The following is a 22,250-nucleotide window of genomic DNA, read 5'->3' as shown; positions in this document are numbered from 1 at the left end:
GATAAAAGTAGATAGATGAAAGTTTTAATAGAGAAACTATTTCATTTTAAACTTTTTAACAACACCTCAATGCACCCCACCTTTAAGAAATAAACACAAATATTTGCCATATAAAATAATGAAGACAAATCATTCACAAACCATACAACTATATGACATTGATGGAATTTTTCCATTTAGAATGAAAAAAATGCATAAACATAGGAATACATTGCATTTAGATATTATGTGATTTATGGGTTCATTTATTTCAATGGCAAATATTTGTAGGCATTTATACATTTCTAAAAAAAAGCATGTTCAGTCCTCCATAGTTAATACATATATATTCTCGAGTGCCACGTCTAATTTTGTTGTTGACAATGACAAAACAATTGACCTATGGCTAAGCCCTGACCTCAAACATAATGGCCCAATCACGGTGAGCATAGCCAACTCCATACACTGACAAATTCTGCTCCCGCATCTATTGAAATGCATTGCAGTTTTTTCTTACATTTTAAACTTAAATGGTCCAAAAGGTGTGTAATGAGGTACATGCAAATCTGATACGAGGTATCCTGAGAGGTTGAGGGGTGGTGTCTATTATTTTACCCATTCCAGAGCTGAGACAAGTGTCCGCTTTGGATAAAGTTTGGCGGTCGACCACAGCACCAACTCAACGTGGCTAAGGTTAAAAAGGATGTCTACGTCCTTTCTAAGGTAAGTCAACATAGTATTTCAGGCAACCTATTGTCACTTTGCTGAAAAAAAATATAAAGCTATAACGTTACATCTCATTGCTAGCAAACATTAGCTATTGGCTGAGTTATACATACTGTCATCTTATTTACTGGGAGTTCAGTGGCCTGTTATGTGCTAGTTTTTGTATTTCAGTAATCGTACATCATTTTTAGCGGTTGTCCAAAGGGCTCTAGTCATAGTATCGTTTACTTTTGGAGCTTAGATTCTTTAACTTACCTGTAAATAAAAGAGATAACAAATGTTGACAGTGTTATGCTGAATGATTCAACGTAATTACCGTCGCACCAAACTCCTGCTAGCCTACGGATGGGAAAATTCGCAACTTGGACTTAGACTAGCTGAAGCTTTACATCAGCCTTCTTACTGAAACCATGTCTATAACCCTCCAATGCATAGTTCTGTCCTTTTTGGTGACTTTGAGATGATCTCTCTAAGCCCAAAAAGCTTTATCTGCCTACTGCGACACTCGCCGTAGCGCTCTAAACAGACCGTTGAATGTATGTCCAAGTGAGTCAAGGGAGCAACCGCGATACCTGTTGTAGCAGCTCCCGGACAGGCTTCCGGTGATGCTGGTCCCGGCGAGAGCAGTGGTGCTAGCGTCGTCGCTCACGTTGTCGCGCTGCGCCGAAGTAACGCCGCAACGTTCCATGTGGCTGCCGCTCACGCTCAGACTCAAACCCGTCAGGCCGCCCACGCTGGCCCCGTCGCCCAAACTGGCGTTGTTCAGCCTGGTCTCGCCCACCGATGCCGTGTCTGGCGAGAAGCGGAACTCGCTTTACGTCCTTTCGGGTTAGCGAGGCGGTAAAAAGTCACCTGTCGCTGCCGCACCGACCCCCATGTTGTCGTTTTCGTCATCGAACTCGATGCGAACGCCTTTGCCGTTGCCCGCAGAGACGCCGCAGCCGCCGCTCCGGCAGAGCGAGATGGGCACCACGCCGTAGACGTACGCCAGCATGATCGGAACACCGATACCTGCCGGCACGATTTGAAAATCGGTGTTCCTCTCAAATGCTCAGACTTTGAGACTTCTTGAAACGCTATACAAATAAACATGACTTGGTTTCTTTTATAAATGCTGGAATGAACAAAGAAATCTACCGTTAACTTAATAAATGTGTATCAACAATTATGTTATTTGTTTTATATTACAGGATTTTTGCTTCGAAGGGAAAACAAGTTTCATATTAAAAAATGTACCAATAAATGTATATGAACCCGTGTTTCCTATACCATAGGAAGATTCAGGTGCGCCAACAGGGTTTATTTGGTCTAGCCAGTCTCAAAATAAATTGATTTAAGTAACTAAAAAAGTAAAGTTAATGTAAATAAGTTTTAGATGACTCATTATGTAAATGATCGCAAACGCTATGGTGTGTATTTGTGCTACTTATCTCCGTCCCTGTGCTAAAGCGCGCACTTATTTGTTTGTCTTACAATGCACTGTGATGAGAAGCCTGGGTAAGATGTGATTTTAACAAACGTGTTCTCTCCAAGTTCAACATTTTTCAACTCTCAGCGACCAAGAGGAACCGGTTTCGCAGCGAGCATTCCACACAGAAACGCCTCGTGGTACTTCCAGTGTTTTCAAAAGAGCATAAAAACTTGGTGCTGTCATTACAAATAATTAGAAAATAGTTCTTAGAGCAGAAAAAAAACATAATTGCTGATACTTAACTGTAGCTCATAAGTTGCGTGTTACGATATTCTCCTTTAACCCATCAAAAAAGAACCCTCATTCTGTTATAGCAGCAATCACCAGCGAGTATTGCATTTAATCATTTGAACCTCACATCGATGGTTTGGTCCGTTTACTCGCCGATACAACACCTCAAAATATTACGGCATCGACAAAACTCCAGTTAGTCGCTTTTTTGGGAATTAAAATCCTATCTCATTTACCATGCTTTGTAGGCAAGTCATGTTTTCACTGTCTTGCCTTTTACAACTAGATCAAGATTCTTAATTTAGCTCTAAACATGCAACTGATCGGTGCGTTCGAATTTAAAATGTACAAAATTTTCTTCCAGAGGACAGTGCACCCGGACCCTTGCAGACTGTCCACCCACCAGGATTTTCACAAAATTCTACGGGAAACACTGTCACCTAGAGGTTGGAGTTTTGCATTGTAGGATTCTTGCAAAAATATAAACAAAATGATAATATAATTGGGAAAGCATAATCCATACGTCCAACAGCGAGGAGGAAGCCACGTCCACCATAGTTACAGTATCCATGTATCACAAGCAAAACAAATAGTGCAGCCGAAACAACAGCAATCGGTGGATATCCCTGATAGCATAGCTGGATCAATTCTTTCGGATTCTGCGAAGTTATCTCAAAAGTCAGTAGGAACGGGTCTCAATTATATGCAGAGTTATATTCGTGGCATCGAGATGTCAAAGGACGCTGATAACCTTGTAAGAGTAGATGCAAAATGTTGGCCATCTATGAGGAAGTGTTCAGCCCCGAACCAACTACACATAAAATTAGATTCGGATTTGTCAGCTCTGATTGACTAACTGCAAATGTGAAGCAGGGTAGGTACATTTTATTGTTTTCCCTTCTAACAGACCTTCGTGAGTTTTGGATATGTCATTTCACTCTCATCTAAATGGTTTGATGCAGTCTTTTTAGATAACTTGATAAGTTCATAACCTATGACAGGACGAACCCATTCCGGAAATGTTGAAGGCGTGTCCAGGTTTCTATTTCATGGTAACATACCAAATTAGCATGGCAGGGAGGAGCTACACGTCATGCTGTGAGGCTGATCTGGTTCTGTGTTATAAGGAATGAGTTGAAATTGTAACCAACTGATTATCCCTGTGCATTTAGGCGTTCCATCTGGAGAGTCGAAAGCATGACCAACTTAGGTGCCGAGATGCCTAACTTGTTTGGGTGTTTGGGCATTTGGGTTGGCCATGGTCCAAAAATGTGTGTGTTTTTTTGCTATTTTTTCCCTTTTTTATTTTCTTTGTTATTGTATGTGTTTGTCTTGCTGTCGGTCACCCCCTCTCAAGGGATATGACCGAGGTAGACAGATTTAGGCGTTAAAACGGTGGTTAGCTGTATGGGTATTCATCTTGATGGTTGATTTTACATATAATAACAGTAATGAGTCGAATCATTTCTAAGACTTTATACGAAAAAGCCTTTCAATCTTAGGCGATGCAGGATGTGGGTTTAAACCCAATCTCTGACAGGGAATTGAAGTCTTAAGCGATCTACATAACAAGTGCCCCGGACAAGTCGTCAAACCGTTGTAATACAAAAGACCGCACAAGCGTGTGCATTACATGAGCATAGTTTGTCATACAAAGATGGCCGACCTAGATCGGAAGCCACAAGCTGCAGGTTCTGATTGGATGAAAGAAAGCGCTGTCGGATATATGAATTACAATGAAATGCGCTTCATGAATTAGTCAAGGTTTGATTTTTAATGATTTAAGTGAAATCCAGATTTCAGTTTTTCTTCTATGAAATGTTTTTCCTAATGCATTTTATAGAAAACCTAGCTAGCGCTTATGGTTTTAATTTTATGCGCCTTATAGTCCATTGTGCCTTTTATTTTCTGAAGGTGCATCTTATAGTACAGAAAATACCATCATTTGTTATTTTAAAATCAGGGTGCAATGTTTGTTCTTACCGACAGTCACCGCTGCCACTGCGGGCGACACGATAATCGAAAGCGTCACGCCGCCGGCGATGACCAAGTTCCTCTTGTGCTTGGAGACGTCTTTTCCTTCGTAGCGGTTATGTATCTGACGGTGATAACGACAAGTTTACCAACTTGCCCCCCCCCTGCTCTTTAGAAGTTACAAAAGTAACAACTGTCCTATAAGTCCCAAACGACCACCAGAGGGACGAAATGAAACACAATGCGGGTGAAGGCCTCACCTTCCTGCCAACGTAAACTGGGATGCCGATGATCATGGCGGGGAAGGCAATACCCGCGATGAGGGCAATGCCCACCGGTGCGCCCACTAAGGTGCCCAATTGCCAGAGGATTTTCTTCTTTCTGCTCCAAGGTTTCTTACCCCAGAAAGTACAACCGGATGGACTAGAGAAGGGACACAAAACAGATTCATTTTGTTGGGGTTTGTTGCAAAAAAGGGTAATAAATAAATAAATACATTTCCCAAATTTACCATTTTCAGGTAGGTTCGTTTTTTTCTTGTCAAACATTTTTGGAAGTAATAGTCCAAAAATGTTTTTTAAAATTCTACTATATTTTCTTTTTTGCTGGATTTCTCTTTTATGACATTTTTTTCTGGATACTAACCTGCTTTTATTTTACTATATTTTCTCTTTTTAAAAGAGACTTCTTTTTGTATCACCATATGTTTTTCTCAATATTTGTAACTCTTTAATGGCATTCCTTATTTCATTATTATTTTCTGTTTTTTAGCTGCACTTCTCTTATTTTAACTATATATTTTTTTCTCATTCCGTCCGAATTCTTAAATTGCTTTCATTTACTATATTTTCCCTTTACCTTTTATTAAACTGGAGTTTTTTCTTTGTAAAAAAGAAAAGAGTAAAATCATTCATTAAATTAATGATCAAATTTAAAGCCAACAGAACCAGAAAAGAATATTTGGAAACTTTGTTATGATTTAAGTAACTATTTCTAATACAAAAGTAAAACAGACTTGAAGTTTGGGGGGAAAAGTTATAAAAATATAGTAAAATCAGATATTAACACCAACATATTTTCAAATACTTTTGTAATCATTTGCATTGGGATCATTTTTCTCATTTTAAACTGGACTTTTGCAGCTGGGAAAAATGGTGTTGAATAAGAAAAACAACATGTAAAAGGACCTGCCAACTAAACGAACATGTTTACGTGTTCCCGAATTTTCATTTCAAACTCATTGCAGCATTTAGTTTTTGTTAGAACTACAATACTTCTTTTTCTGGACTATAGAGAGGCCTAAATACCCAATTATTTGCCAGAAATTTGGTTAATAAAATAGATTACAATCGAATTCTTCTACATACAATAACCATTAATGATCGAATCTATTCATTTTAGTTGTGAAACAAGATTTCCTAAGATTTCAGTATGTCCCATGAAATATTCTTATTTTCCGTCTTTTTTATGCAGCCCTCTGATCGTTTAAATTTCATGTGCCTAAAGATCTGGTGTGTTTTGTAGCTAAGGAAAATAATGCTTGCTTTTTGGAGGTACGTTTCATGCTAAGCTCAGTCCCCTGGCCTGTGTGACCGCACTTCCTTCATGGGGGAGGTTTTAAGCAGCTTTACCTGAGATAGTGCAGATCAGAGATCTCCTTCATGCAGAGCCAGCAGAACTCGCAGCCGCACACGGCGCACGTCATGTGATTGCAGCTTCCGTCGTTCATTTTGATGATGCAGGCGGCGCAGCGCGGGCACGGCTTGATGTCGTCACCTATGCGACGCCAAACAATCGGTCCACGGAAATGATTTCAAAATATTGAGACTGGGGAACTTTCAAAAAAGGTTTTAATACCATTACCGTACAGTGTTTCCCATAACATAGGAAGAGTCTGGCGGACGGCCAGAGTTTAATTGGTCCCGCCAGAGTTTCATAAAGTTGTATTAAAGCGCACACTCTGGTGTACGTGCAGCACCGCTACACTTGGATTAGACTGCTGGGTAAAATGTGACATTCACTAGCATTGCCTTTTCCCCCAAAAAAAAATAAAAAAAAAATCTCTCACTCAGCCCCCTTCAGAAACTCGAACTTTAAGCTTGGTTTGTGACAGGCAGGCACGCTTTTAGCAACCCTCCCATCCTGGCTCGCTACTGCATCCTGCCTGGCAGGCAGAAGAGAGGGCCAAATCTATGTACCCATGAACGTTATTAACACTAGTTTTGAGTCAGACTACATGAAAAGCAGATATTTTTTTGCATTAAACTCCTGTCTAGTTTACCGTGCTTTACGGGTGTGACTTGTTTGCTGTGTCATTGCCTCTTATAAGTAGTGTTTACAAAGGGGAAGTACAATGGATGAGTGTTTGGCGCGTTAGGCCCACAATTCTGAATTCCCAGGTTCAAACTAAGATACCTGTGCGGAGTTTGCATGTTCATGGTGTCCCCTAACTGCCTGACTGAAGTTAGTTGGGATGGGCTACAGCAACACTACTGAGGATTGCAGAAGATGGATGGATAGTTTACAAGGGCACACATTTATTATAGATCTCGCTTCCTGTTTTTGCTCTAAACATGCACCAGATCGATGCATTTGAATTTAAAATGTACAGCATTTTCCTTCCCGGACCCCCCTAAACCGTCCATCCACCAGGGTCTCAGAAAATGCAATGGGAAACACCGCAATTTTGACTGGTGGTTACCTGCAGCGCCGCTCTCCTGGCTGTAACTGAGCGAAGAGGAACGGAAACTTCGCAGGCGGAAGTGTTGCGCCCTCTGCTGGCGTGCCGTGTCGCACGTCTGGTTGGGATGCCACAGTTGCTTGCAGTGGTAGCAAAACTCAGTGCCACATCCCTCGCGGCCGCACGTGATCTTCGGGCAGCTTGCGCAACCGAATGCGATCACAGCATAGCTGCAGGGGGCAAAAACGTTGGTGAAATTTGCATTCTGGGACGAGTGTGGGATGCAGTTTCAAAGGATAACACTATACGGTGTTTTTGGGGGTAGTCATGTGTCAAAATGCTTTCTTATAGAGAAATTCTTTACTACTTAGCGCTTCAGTTATCGCTGGTTCAATGCTTTGCGGATTTCAATATTTTTTTTATTAATATCAACATATTGTGCATTGTGTTCTGAGCGGACAGCACGCAGCAAATGATGTAACTAGGGCAGGTAAGGAGGGCTCTGGTCTCCATTAAGCACCATTCATTAATTTTATTGATTTTAAAAACCGGAATACTTTGTTTAATTTCTTGTTTTTAAATGTTTGAAAAGCTGAAAAAAACTGACGGAAAAATCATGACTAACAGGGAAACAATTTTAAAAAACAAGCAGGAAGCTCATCCAAACAATTGAGAAAATATTTTTAAGTGAACTAAGATGCTTCTAGACTTTCTTTTCAACCATGTAAAAAAAAAAGTGACTTTGTAATGACGTGGCAACTTTCAGGCTAAAATGATGTTACTTGCGTCACGCAAAAATTATTGTTTGTTCTGAAACATTCTTTTCATTATTACACAGCTGTCTAATTACTATATGGTTGTTGAACTGCTGCCGGGTTGCAATAAAGTTACAACCAAATATAGTGGTCAATACTGTATTGTCATGGACATTGAGCAATAAAGTTACAACCAAATATAGTGGTCAATACTGTATTGTCATGGACATTGAGTTACTTTACGCATACTACTGCCAAGTATGGTAATCATGGAGACACCAACAAACCGTCTGTTTGCAAGCACATCAAAAAGTCAGAAGTGAGAACATCGTGTTGACATGGGAGTTTTAGACCAGCTCCAACAGACGCTTTGACGTGAGTAAATATAAAAGTATACTAGAAGCAGACATAGCAGTGCTAAAACCAGGGTTCAAACACCTTTTTAATGGCAAAATTCAACAGCTTTTAAGGACTTCCAAAGCCAAATTTTAATTATCTGATATCAGTCTTTTCTAGATACACAAATATATCTGATTCTCATTTGCGATTTTGAATCTTGCATGTGCATTTATCAAGACAACTGATTAAGATCTTGAGTAAATTGAGAAGATATTTATAGTTCTGAACAGTAAGTATGTAAATATTTGAGACAAATCTCTCCCCATGTGTTAGGTAAAAATTGCATGTATATAATATGTAGCTTTCTCTCTCAGTTGCAGGAAGCTCTTCTTATTACAATCTACCACTTGGGAAACTCTACATTCATTTTTGTATGGCCTATGATAAATGCTCATAATACATACATAATCTTTGCACGAGTACACATTTCAAAGTGCCATGTTTAGGTGTTGCATGCACATGTACTCTTAAGCGCAACCTGTAGGGGGAAATGACGCTTTGTAGGACAATGCGATGCAAACTAATGCCAGCAGCCATTGATCACATGCAAAGAAGAAATGCAATAGTAAAGCGGAGCGACCAGAGACCAGTGTCGCTGTTGTTTTTAAGCAGACTTGTTGTAAACTAGAAGCTACAATTTCATCCATTTACAAGCAGTTCAACCAATATTAAAGCACGTTTAAATCCTTGAAAAGGAACATTAAAAGTCAAGCATTATAAAAGATTTCAGGCACCCGTACCAACCCTGTATAACTGCCCAATCAAAGAAACATTCTTGCCAACAGCTGAGCCTTGACCCCCAAAAAATAAAAATGGGTGAAGGTTGTCTCATGGCAACCATGGTGGGCTAAATTCCAGATCCAACAGGTCCGTCTCCCTTGGGAGCAAACCGCGGACTCACTGCAAACAAACAAGACCCTGCTATGACCCTTAAACACACGTCCACACAGGAGGTGCAGAAAAACAAACATCCGCCGTTAGCACATCTTCCAAAAGACCGTTATGATGACATTGAGAGAATTACATAAAGAAGTGGTCAGCCACAGACAGATACCAGGACACACAGAAAAAAAATGTTCCTTTACAACGCTACAGTTACATGGAACGTAGTGGGGTCAGAAACTGTTTCAAATCAAAACAGTCTGGTTTGCACTAAGGCTGCAACATCCAATCGAAAAAAATCGATTATTGAAAGCATTCATGGTACGTTTTATGTGCATATCTTTCTCTATAAAGAGCGCGTATTGCCAGACTGAGCCGGCAAATGTATTTAAAATGATATGCATACAGCCTTAAGAACCAAGGTCAGTACTTAAAAGGGTTTTATTTGAAACTGTTGACAATTATGAAGTACTTGTATAACAGAAATATTTTCACCTTGCTCAAAAGAGAATTCTAATTTTCAAAAACAACGCACCAAAAAATGCCAACTACAAAAAGCTTACTCGAAAAAAAAGTGAAGCAACTGGAAGCTGTTTTAACAGCACAGCAGCGCTTTGTCAAACAAATATGCTACAAAGGCGAGCAACGAAGTCACAACGCTGATCGCCAAACCTTTAACGGAGAGTGAAGTTATAAAAGATTATTCAAAGAATGCCAGGCTGAATAGTCGGCTCTCACACATTTTCAGCTTGCAAAAGCTGGCCCGCATCTTGAAAAGTCTAGACACCCCGTGCTCCAGTTATCTGAATAACGTACAATAAGTCACGTTGTTACTGAAATTTACAGGCATGTCAATCGTATAACGTTCGTATACTGTACACTTTTTAGGCCTGTTCTGTTTAATTTTTATTTGAAAATGCCTTTCAAGATGACATGTATGCTTTTGGTGTTGGGTTTTATTAAATACATTTCCAAGAATGCGACTTATAGTGCGAAACGCTGCCCGAATGCGTTTTAGCGTGTGCCGACCAAATCCATACCCGCAGTCGGGAGCGGGGCACCATCGGCAGTCGGGCTCAGCCACCAGCCATCTGCGCAGCATGAACTCCTCGTACTTCTCGGTGAGGGCTCGGTCAGCCAGGATCATGGCAATGTCGTGCGGGTTAAAGCGCTCCGAGCACTCTGGGCAGCATATGTTGACGCGGGACTCTGAGATCTCGATGCGCAGGTATTGCCGCAGGCAGTCAGCGCACGAGCGGTGGTGGCACGTCATGATGTCCGGGAAGCGGTCCCGGGTGTGCCGCAGCAGGCACAGCGGGCACTCCAGAAGATCCAGCGAGCCGGTCGCCGAGGAAGTGGAGGTCGCGCCCTGGAGCGAGTTTGCAGAAGCCCCGTCGTTTGAGGCCTCGGGAGGGGCGCTCTCCGCACAATCCGGGCCCGGTGGATCTGGCGCCGTCCGGGATTTGCGTTTGCCGTCCCGGTCGGAGCGCTGCTGCCGCCGCCGGCCGAACAGCGCCTGCAGGGAAAGGCGACGCTTTTTGGGGGTCTTTCTCACGGAGGGCAGGCTGACGGAGGAAGCGGCCGAGTTGAGGTCGCGTTCCGAGCCCGTGCTGCCGTGATGCTGCTGGTGCAGGATGCTCATCATGGCCGCAGAGCACCACGGGTGCGGGTGGGGGGGGAATAAAATGTTAGGGGAGCTTGAGACTCATGTAAACAAAGACATGACGTCTGGGAAGGGGCATAGGTTGGAAAAACCTAAGGGGAGGAAGAAAAAACAAATCAAGCATCAAAGCTGAACACAACTTACAGTATAGTGGTAACGCAGGAAATAATACAAACATGACTGTGTTGTTTGTGTAAGTGCCCTAGGTAAGGAGTATAATTGATTGACATCTCCTATTTGTACGTTTTTAAAACAAACGGATGTCATCAAGGCTATTAAACCGACCAGCGGCTTTCCCCCCCCCCCAATATTGAGATTAACTATTCACGACGAGGAGCCTTTTTCAAAATTTTGGATACGCAACGGTCGTGGTCAATTTTTCTGTATTTTTGCTACTTTTTCCTTTTCTTTGTTTTTTGCGTACGTGTGTCTTGCTGTCGGTCAACCCTCTCGAGGAACATGACCAGGGTAGATAGATAGGATACGCAATAAGGAGCTGGCGAGAGATTGCGATACAGAGAGCAAAGGTCGCTGTCTATCCACAAAGACCTACAACTGGTACCGTCGGGTACAACCGGAATGGATTTCAATGCCCGCCATGGCTGGTATGAGAAACTGAAGGTGACCACTGGATCTGTGACTGTGGTTAGGCATTAAGAAGCAACGAATACAGGGTACAAAATCTGCTTCGCTTCATTAAGATAAAAGACAATAAATACAGTAGGCTGTTAACATGTTTACTAAAAGTTACAATACCTTTTATTTGAAATGTACAGTAAGTGCTTGCGAATCATTAAAACTCGAGCACAGTCACTGCCCCCACAACCTCCCACGTCCGCACCACGCACACACCTTTGTTACCGCAATTCCCTCAAAATAAAATCGCATTGTAGTTTATTCATATCTTGTTTATCTTCATACTTTAAAAAAAATAATACTTAAAAGTGTTTGTAGTGATCATAATCATGTTTTTTATTGCTATATACAGTTAATGTGGATCCTTTTGGGAGGTCAGGAACATGCCAATTCGTTGTTATTTAATATCAGAAAAATTTGCTCGTTAAACAAGCAATTCCAAGCTACGAGCACAATCCTGGTAAATTAAGCTTGTATGAAGAGGTAATTGGTTTATTTGGCCAGTGGGCTTAATTAGTCAAGTAAAAAAATGGTGTTATTCATCAAGAAGTAAAGCATTTTTTTCCGCAGATTCATCTGCATGAAACAATCGTTGGTTTTGAACACAAAAACAAAGTGAAAATAATGTTTAAGCAGTGCATTCGTGAACACACAGAAAAAAGGAGACTAATCATGACTTTCCATTTGAGTGTTTTAGTAAAATATGTCTGTCCACATTCACATGCATTATCACTAGACACACTGGGCTAATGTCTCAGTTCCTGGAAAAAGGGGCCTCTGGGGCAAACATTTCCCAAACCAATGGAGGCTCTTTGCATCAGCTGACGATTAGTCATGTCTTACATGAATTTTTTTTTCCACGGTCAACGATTGCAAAAAGTTTTTGCAAAACTGGGGTTGTAAACGACTAGTAGACGTTGTCGACAAAAAACAATAATAGAAATAGTTGACAATAAAGTTCATTGTCAACAACTGTAGCCAGACACGTTTTTCCAAAAGAGTGTGGGATTTTACATAAATATAAACTTTGGTGAGAGTCGCTCATGTGAAATAGTGTGTCAAGCGGAAAGCATTTTAGCCTGGATGGGGCCAATTTAAAAAACTACTGGCAACGTTTGCAAAGCAGACCTTGCCATCATACAAGTAGCATGCAGTCTGAAGAACAAAAGTTAGCTGTTAGAACAGTCTGAAATCCAACCGTATTGAATCGTTACGTACTGACGCTCCCCCTACTTACAACCATTCAAATTTTTTTCGGGAGGTCGAAAAATATCCAGACATTGCTTTAAGTTGAGATTTTGTATTGTATGAACATGTTCCTTAATAGAGGACAGTACTGTAGTACTTCTTTTCGCCGTGTGGCGCTGTGAGATGTCACCCAGGATACACCCTGAAGCAAAAAAATCCGCTTAGTCTTCCTAGTTCGTGTGTACTGTCTATACCAGGGGTCGGGAACCTATGGCTCGCGAGCCATATATGGCTCTTTCTATGAGTACCTGTGGCTCGGAGACAAATTTGATTGCATGCAAATTTTCTCCATCTCGTCCAAAACGTAGCTATTAATCCTGTTTAAAGACTCACAAAGCCAAACCAAAGCTGACATCAAAGTTGTGCTTGGCAGTATATATAGGGCACGTTTTTCACTACAATTTACAGTCAAGGTGTTGCACGAAAAACAAAAAAAACAAAAACTCGTTCTGGCTGTACATCGCTAAAGAATCCGTTATATAAAAGCTCACTATATTATCGGTCTTCAGTGTTCAGATACCTTATGATGAATCCACAGAACACACTGTAAATACGTCAAAACACCGGAAGAGAACTTAAAGTTTTTTGATTGGGTGAGTGGGAGGGATGGGTGGAGCTATGCAAAAAGTGCAAGCACTCCCTCCCATCTCTCGCCCTACGCCGTCTGCGCCATAGATAAGCACATCAGGCTCCCTGTCTGCAGAATGTTGTGACGTTTTTACAAAATAACTGCTTACATCTGGTTTTGAAACCAATATGTGTGGAAAAAAAAGGGTCAAAATGAGTTTAACCGATCTTGAGTAATTGCAAGAAAGACACAAGTTTAAAGTTGTATGTTTGTTGATTTTGGGACACGGGCTCTGGCATTATTCTCTTTTCATAATTTTTATCAAATCATCAAAAATAAATGTGCTGAAGACTAAGCTTTTGTCTGGGGCGCAGGTTTAGCAATTTAGTAAATTTGTCTCATAATATATGGTGTGGCTCTTTCCCAAAATAAAATTAATATATTTTGCTTTTATGGCTCTTTGAGTCAAAAAGGTTCCTGACCCCTGGTCTATACTATTGCTATACTATCCCCAGCGCGCTGAGAACTTTGACATTTATTGTTTAATATCTCGTGCATCCATTCAATATGGTTGGTGTAAAGTGTAAAGAAGAGGCGAGCCGTTTCATTTGAAATGAAAGTGGAATAAGAAAGCTTAATGCGGTTGAGAAAATGGTCGGATTGCTTTTTTTCCGTCCACTCTTTGCGCAGACTTTTCGGTTGACCACTGAATGAACTTCACAAAATGCAGATATTTGTTTTATATATTTTTCTACGGCTGCTTATGAGCCTGTTCTTGGTTTTACAGGAATAAAAAATGTTTATTTTATTTTAGTAAATTATTAATTTGCCTGTCCCTAAAAAATAGACAGAGGTGTACTTCTTGATTTGTCTACTGACAAAGCACTGTGCCTAGTTTTTGTACGCATATGCAGTATGTTCAATAAGAAATGAATCGTATCCATATTCTTATGCTTATTACATGTTTCCACATAATAAATCACTTTTGTGCTAAATTAAGAAAACATTAACATCCATCCAATTATTCAACTCATCTTCTTAATAGTGACTAGTTGAATATTAAAACAGTTATTAGTTGCAGCTCTAAATTGTAATGAATTAATTTAGCCACAAAACAACGCATAGTCTCACTCAAGAAGCCCCGTGGCCAGACTGAGAATAAGCAGTGAAGATAATAGATGGATGGAAATGTCCTCGTAGCTTTCCTGGTATCTGGGCCAAAGCAAACAGAGGAACGGCAACCCAAATATCACCCATGATTGTACTTAAACACGCACAAACAAGAGGCTTTGCCTAAGCCCAACGCGCGTCACTTCGCTCATAAAACGTGTAATGAAGTGAAATGAGGTCACGCTTCTACTTTTCAACAACCTGGTGAACTATTCCCAGCTCGAGCGGACGATGGCGTGGCTTTTCTGGCATTTTTGCACAGAGATTCGAGGTAGACGTCACGGACGCCAGCGTCTACGGACATTCCAATTGAAAGGGCAGATTTCCTGAGAGCCACAATGTGCCAGGCCTTTACGACAATGACACTTTTTACAAAGCTAGTGCTGTCATTGTTTGAGCAAGCAAGAGGAGTCCTTCCACGTCGTCGTTTTCCAAGCTATTGTTACTGGTCGGGTAAAGCCTGCTTTCTTTTTACAGTAGGGGTAAGATCGAGCCTGAAAAAAATCCAGCCCGACAGTACCCGGCCCGAGGGTATAAAACCCGAACTAGGCCGAGCCTGACAGATTAACTTGATTTGAGCGACCCATACCAACAAAACCCCGATTTTTCACATTTTATTCGTGGAAAAGGAAAGGGGATTTGGGTGTCCCAAACGATAAGAAGCCCGGCGCCAGCGTGCGCAGCCTGCACGCTACCCTGACTAGCTGTAACGGGCGATTTTTGCAGTCTTCGAAAACACACAGCACGGCACTGAAGTGCGAACTTCGGCTTCAAAGTGCAGAGCATGAACGCTACCCCGAAAAACATGATATTTGCAATTTCAGAAAACTAAAGGCACGTCAGAGGTAGGGTACATGCTATGCAGCTCCTCCACGAAGAAAAAGAAACATAGAACACCTAACAAGTGGATAATCTAAAAAAAATAAATCAGCAAGAGATCGGCCCGGCCTAGCCATGCCTGATTTCATGAGTGACATTTTATGCCCAAACCTAACCCAAAATTCAGGCCGGAATCAGGTCCGGGGCCCAAGATGTTACCTCTAATTTAAAGGTTCGTCTATCAGCAAAAATATGAATATTTTAACACAGCAACATTTAAAAATAAAAAAATAAAAATGTAAGATGAGCCATATTCATTCATGTATAACACGCACCCCTATCTTTTTGTAAAAATCAGTATGAAATTTTGTTTCACTTTTTTCTCAAATTAAGCATCATAGGTGACACATGTGGAATACGTGCAGTCATGATTAAAATCATTTATTGACAATTTAAACTATGATCACATTACCAACATAAAATTTACGATGTATTCATTTGTTTGTTATCCTTCAAAGTCATCATTTCCCCCGTCATGCTTTCTTTATGTTTATGTCTTTCGGGATGACCTTTCGTTTAAGCCATTCTCTAAGATTCGTCTCTAGTACCGTGTCTAAAGATAGTTTGATAATGACTGATGAAATATAATGCCTTTTCTTGGGTGATCAATGTACTAGCGTAGTGGTTAGGATTTGGTTCCTTTACCATCTCAAGGCAGGTTCAATTCCTGATGCATCCAGTGTTTTGGGATTGTGATCAGTGACATTTTTCGACTGATCGATAGTTGCAAAAATTCAGTAATCCCTCACCGTTTTGCGGTTTACTTATTGTAGTTTCGATACTTCACAGTTTTTTAATTGAATGGTCTTTGTCATCACTGATATCAACATATCGTGCATTGTGTTCTGCGGAAAACAACACACAGCAAATGCTATCACAAGGACAGGTTGGAGATGGCCTTGTGTGTGGGTTTGCTGGGCCTGACAGTCTTTGTGCGCGACTGATAGGCTAGTTTACAGGGACAGCACAGTGACAGCTGATATTGTAGCGCCTGGTTACATTGAAAAGAAATCAAGCAATTAAATCGGAAAGTCAAGAGCGCAACAAAATGCTGATCACCAACGGGTGTTCTGTGGACTGTTATCCAGTCTGGTAAGAGACTGAGGCACCGTCAGGAGAGAAAGCAATAGCGAGGCTGCGGGTCCGGCCTAATGCTACGGCTAGGCTACATAACAACCATCTTAACCACCCCTACCAGGCCTGTATCTCAGCAAATCCATTACCCATGAAACAGATGACCTGGCGCTCAGCTCGTGGGAAACTGATCCATTCAGGACTCTTGTGTTTTAATCATCACGGTGACCTGACTCAACCTGTGGATCCCCGTTGCTAGCCTGCATCTAGCCAGCTGCTCTCTTCATCAAATTCTTACACTGAAAGGGGAAGCCCTCAAATTTGGTTATACTGTTGTATAATGACAATAAAGACCATTCATTCAACTGCAATTTTGTGTTCTGTGCTTTTATTTGTAGATGCATAATTGATTTTGAAAAGGTCATATGTATTTGAAGTTACTATATATGTAAAATTATGATATCTAATAAATACATTTCTACTATGCGGGTTTTGACAATTGCGGGACGCTTTTGGAACGCAACCTCCGCAATAAACAAGTGATTACTGTATAATACCATAAAACCTCGTGTATAACGCACAACAGAACAGTTCTATTTTAGTTTGAAAAAGAAGACACATTTTAAATATTTAAAATTTAAACATTTGTTGTCCACTAGGAATTTCCCCCTTAAATTTTAAAGTGTGTGGCTTAAAAAGGTTGAGTGACATGGGCACCAGTGAATGAGGTGACTAAAGGATCTATTGTTGTCTGGTTTTTATTTGGGACACAATTTTACTTTCAAGCAAACGACCATGTGACTCTTTTACATTCCGGGCGGCTCCATTTGGAGCGATACAAGAAAAGAATGCGGTCGTGAAAAAGACGCTCTGTTAAGGAAAATAGGTAACAGGTAGCAGTAGAATATAAAAAAAATGATAGAAGCGTGGCTCTAAAGTTACCAACTACATTTTTTAATACCCAATTCACATCAGAATACTTAATGTAGGGCTGCAACAACGAATCGATAAAATTGATTAAAAGCAACGTGTTTCATCATCGATTTGTTGTGGTGCTCTATGTATGCGCCACTTGGCACAGTAGATCTACGCAAATAAGAGTGCACTGAATTTTGTTCTGATGTTGAGAACATACTTGTAGTACTACTCTAACCCAGCAGGGGATGACTGGAGCCCCCATTTTATTGGGCATTGGCTTCTTGGTCTGAGCTTTTAGTAACACTTTTGTCCGGCAGAGGGCGCCTGAAGACCGTATTTTGATCCATGGATGACTGTCCTTTATCGTCATTTTGAACGTACAGTGGAACCTCGGTTTTCGAACGCCTCTCAGTTCGGACAAATCGGTGTTTGACCAAAAATTTCAAGAAATTCTTGCTTCGCTGTTCGGTCAAAAAAATCGGAGTTTGAACGCCGGTACGCTAGGGTGCGATGCTGAGCGGCGTACGGGTGTTTTAGCCCCTAATTATGCCTCCAAAGAAGGTCGGTGCAAGAAGGACAGGTGAAAAAAAAACAAGTTGTTCATCCAACTATTGCCTTAAAGAAAGACATAATAGCTAAATATGAAAGAGGTGTATGAATTTCCGATCTTGCTAGTGAATACAGCATGGCTAAATCTACTATCAGTACGATAGTAAAGAATAAGGAGGCTGTGAAATCGAGTGATGTGGCTAAGGAAGTTAGCGCTATAAGCAAGCAACTGCCGCAAGTTTTGGAAGAGGTTGAAAAACTTTTGAGGATTTTTCTCTCCCCACCGTCCAACACAAAAGGTAATAAATCCTATTCATTATCCTTTTTTTATTTTTACACTTTCATGTTAGCGTAATCTTTCGTACGGAAGATAACGCTAACGCAAACGTACGATTAGCCTGGGTTAGCTTCATGTTTACGTTCGTGGTAAACATTCATGGTGTTGGAACGGATTAAAACGATTTTACATTACTTTTAAAGGGAAAAACGATTTTCCGTGATCGACAAAATCGGTTTTGGAACAGGGTTCTGGAACGGATTATGGTCGAGAACCGAGGTTCCACTGTATTACCAAATTGGAGGGGTCTTCTTTTCAGTGCAAGTAAAACAAATTAAAAAGTTAAACGTGCAAAAGGATGAAAACATTAAAAAAGCACAAGGTTTTCTTGATCCGACAGTACTCACATTTTCTTCTGAGTTTGCCCCTCTTACTTGCAGGTGCACAGCGTACATTTGTATGCATTTTTGCTAAATGTTAAGCTATTTGCAAAAACCTTTTTTTTGGTGTTTAAGATTGTATAATATTCCGTTGTTTGTGCACATTTTTCTATCTGCACAAATCGTCAATGTTTGAATAAAGACGAGGAAATTGAAAATGAGTTTTTTTGAAAATCAGATTAATGAAAAAAATAACGGACCTATTCATTGATTATTAAAATAAGCGCAACTTTCAGCCTTACTTTCATGTAATAGCAATTTCAGGCCACATCCATGTATGTGTGACAAGAGGATTTATTTACATGGATGAACAAGAAAAATGTAAATAAAGAAGGACTGTGTACCACAATTGTCGCCTTATCTTTACAAGGAAAACACTGCTGACCATAAAACTTTGTGGTAAGCCTTAATTGTCATTTTGACTCTGAGATTGTTTTTAAGTATGGTATTCAGTTTGAAACATTACACAAAAAGTTTGGAAAGAAAATTACATTAGCATTTTATGTTAATGACAATAAAGACAAGCTTGTATGTTGAATCTTTTAGTCACGATTATTTTTTTAACGTTTTGTGTAATAAAAAAAGCTAGTTTTAAGGTGACAGGTTAGTATTACAGTTAAAATGTATGTAAGGTGCACTGCATAACTAAATAATTTCTTTTTTTTCTTTGTTAAAAAATAATAAACACAGTTACCTATGATATGCAAAATGATCCAACAACAGAACAATATTTTATCAACGATTTTGAAATATTGGTAATGTTTTCTCATTTTTTAACTGCAATTTTTACATAGGGTTAATATATTTCATTGGAAAGACAAATATACTGTACATGGGGAAAGTGCTAAATTGTGTAAAGTGCAAAACTACCTGCCAAAACAAGAAACAGGAAGAGGTTTACTAAAAAGATTATTTTTCTTTTCACGTAATTGTTTTTTCTCACCTTGAAGTTTTTTTTTGAAGTTTGGGTGATAAAACAATTTTTGAACAATTGAAAAAAAAAAATCAAATGTCATTCTTTTTTAAACTGTTCCCTTCTTTCTATTCAATTGTCGCTTGAGCGTGGCATCCAAAATAACGTATTTGTCCTTAATTATGAGGCCTGCACAAATAGTTACATTTTTGTTGCAGAAGCATCATCATGGAACAACAATTGCGTGTTTTAATAATCGTCTAAACTAAAATTCGTGTATGTCCAGTTCTTCGTTCCATGAAGATGATGCTTTAAAATGTTAAGAATGCAAAAACCCTGAAAATATTGCCAGTGAATAGTTGCGCTATAACACACCATCAGAATAGCTCAGCTAAACTATAGAAATATACATTTTGCGACTTATGTGGGAATTTTCTTCTTGCTGCTTAATGTTGTTACACTACTTTTCAATTGCAATACTTTTCCCGTGCACTATTCTTTTATTGCGCTATAAAAATGTAAACCAGCGTCTAAGCACTACCCTGTAACTCTTCTTAATTTATTAAGTATCTTATTTTTCTCTTTAAAGTCTATTACGCGTTTACCCTGGAATGCCACGTTTAATCTAGTTGCATACAATTCTTCGCAACATTGATATCAATGAATATAAAGGCAATTCAATTTGATTTTTACCTTTGCATCTCGTCAATTTGAAAGCATAGTTTATAGAACTAGAATGTTTTGTTATTTACAGCAAATGTATTCAATTTCGAGACTATCAAGTTGTGTCAATGACTGAAATCAAAATCAGGTAGGCAAATCAATTGCCAACTCAACAAAATGGCCAGTGAAAATCTTGCAACATTTCAAAAATTTTATTTTTTAAATTATATAAAAATGACTACACACCTAATCTACCACTGTAAAATCGTTTACAGCAAAAAGACGAGGGACTGTGTGTATTATTTATCGCCTCCAAGTGGTAAAAAAAACTCAATTTGAAACAAAAACATTATTGACTTATGTAATAAGCTAAAATATAGGAACTAACTATGTAAACATGCATTTTTTTAAAAAAAATACTTGGTGATCGAGAAAGAAGCGTTTAGCTGACATAAGATGATCCTCGCCTCAAGGGATCTAATGTGAAAGCCATCTTGCTGCCAATGCTTTCTTCGTTATTGCACATAATTTGTATTATTGTTATTTTACAAGTTAAGTCAAGTCACATTTATGTGTATAGCCCTTAGTCACAAGAAAAGTTTTACAATTACACCATCGCCTGATCTTAAACCAACATGCGGGCAAGGAAAAACTCAACCTCAGCACGAGGAAAACGGAAACAATTTAGAACGTAGTAAAAACATGTCCCACTTTAAGATCATTTTTGATTAATTTAAATACTATTCAATTTGCACCCTTCACTTAGTCATTTTTACTAATTGACCATATTTTTTCTAGTTTCCCCTTTCTATTTGTCATTTTTTTTTTCTTTCTCCGTTAAAAGCTGGGCAAAAAGTAAGCGAAACAAATGTGTTCCGGTTTCTGAGTAGATAGTTTGTATTCTTCCTGGTACTTTTTAGCACTCGTATCCTTTGCACAACACCATACAAAGACATCGAGTGCTCAAATATTACACACTGTACCTCTAAAAAAATGCACCATAAATGACAGCGGTAACTAAAATTCATATTTCAACACGAAGTAAGTCCTGCAGTTGGGTATATACATATATATAAATGATCAAACTATTTAAAAGGGGAACAAAATGGTTTAAACGGGTTTAAAAAAATAACAATAATAGTAATTGAAAAGCTATTTGTGTTTGAACGGAATTTGCTTAGAACACACGTACGCATGACACAGTAATTGCACGATTTGTCACGACGACCGACGAACATAATGTCCCCTTTAAACAACTAATGCGCGTAATAAAGACGACGCACGCTGAAATTAAACAAATTTCACGGTTAAAGGGAGATATGACAAAAAGAAAAATATTCCTACGTTGCCTCGGCTAAGCGACGTTAGCATGTTAGCACTCTTTTAGCTTAGCCTCTAGCACCCAACTTTAATATCGTGCAAAAAATGACTTACTGCGTATTTGGTTTTAACTCATTGTCCCTCGCGTTATGCAGAGATTTGTGTCAACATATTAATATTGTTAGTCCACGTAGGGCTTAAGTGGACTTCAAACGGAAGCCATTTCGTGCTTAACCCCAAAAGGGAAGAAGTGTTTACATGGTAAGCGGCTAGTTTTAAGCTAAGCCGTAAATTGGAAATAAGTTGCGGCTTGGGGGGCAAATTTGTAAAATATGACAGAATCCTGGGTGATTTTGGAAAGTACTCACCGAGTTTGTTGGTGAAATTGTTGATTTTGGAGCAATTCACGGACGTGTGTTGATCTTGGAAAGGAGGAAAAAAGTTACCGTGGATGGGCTGGTTGAATCCAGTCATCAAGCTCAAACTAATAGGTAACTTGAGTGCACCGACATCCGGTGTGTTTATCTTTTATATACAGTACATTTTCGTTTTATTTCGAAAACGCTATCTCAAAAAGATTACCGATTGACATGCAATTTTAACTTAATTTTGAAAATCAAACGTAAATCAAGTTAATATCAGATTTACCGGTATAAGTATTGTATCGTAGAATGAAAACCTTATTACACGTAAATAAAGGTTAACGCAGCACTCGTTGAACGACAAACAAATAAGTTAATAAGATGTTAAACTATAATGTGTTGTAATTTAAAACACGTTGATTGCATTAAAAACGTGTTTCAACTGTGGCTTTCAAATTCGACTGTAATAACCC

The 22,250-nt window shown here is 39.5% G+C and overlaps 1 protein-coding gene across 1 annotated transcript in view; it reads right to left on the bottom strand.

Annotated features, from left to right (window-relative positions):
- The window catches only part of rnf19a (ring finger protein 19A, RBR E3 ubiquitin protein ligase), a 27,378-nt gene extending 5,128 nt beyond the window's left edge, over window positions 1–22,250 (bottom strand). Inside the window, exons 1-8 of the mRNA XM_088329461.1 lie at window positions 21,784–22,250; window positions 10,138–10,852; window positions 7,083–7,291; window positions 6,013–6,157; window positions 4,642–4,804; window positions 4,391–4,505; window positions 1,558–1,716; window positions 1,278–1,497 (exon numbers count right to left, since the gene is read on the bottom strand). Of these exons, the coding sequence (XP_088185587.1) occupies window positions 1,278–1,497; window positions 1,558–1,716; window positions 4,391–4,505; window positions 4,642–4,804; window positions 6,013–6,157; window positions 7,083–7,291; window positions 10,138–10,742 (1,616 nt within the window). The 5' untranslated portion in view covers window positions 10,743–10,852; window positions 21,784–22,250. The remainder of the gene's footprint in view (window positions 1–1,277; window positions 1,498–1,557; window positions 1,717–4,390; window positions 4,506–4,641; window positions 4,805–6,012; window positions 6,158–7,082; window positions 7,292–10,137; window positions 10,853–21,783) is intronic.

Source organism: Urocampus carinirostris, chromosome 2 (genome assembly GCF_059441175.1).
Source record: "Urocampus carinirostris isolate Australia breed hairy pipefish chromosome 2, RoL_Ucar_1.0, whole genome shotgun sequence".
Taxonomy (NCBI): domain Eukaryota; kingdom Metazoa; phylum Chordata; class Actinopteri; order Syngnathiformes; family Syngnathidae; genus Urocampus; species Urocampus carinirostris.
The sequence above is the reverse complement of the archived record's forward strand: the minus strand, read 5'-3'. Positions and strand labels throughout refer to the sequence as shown.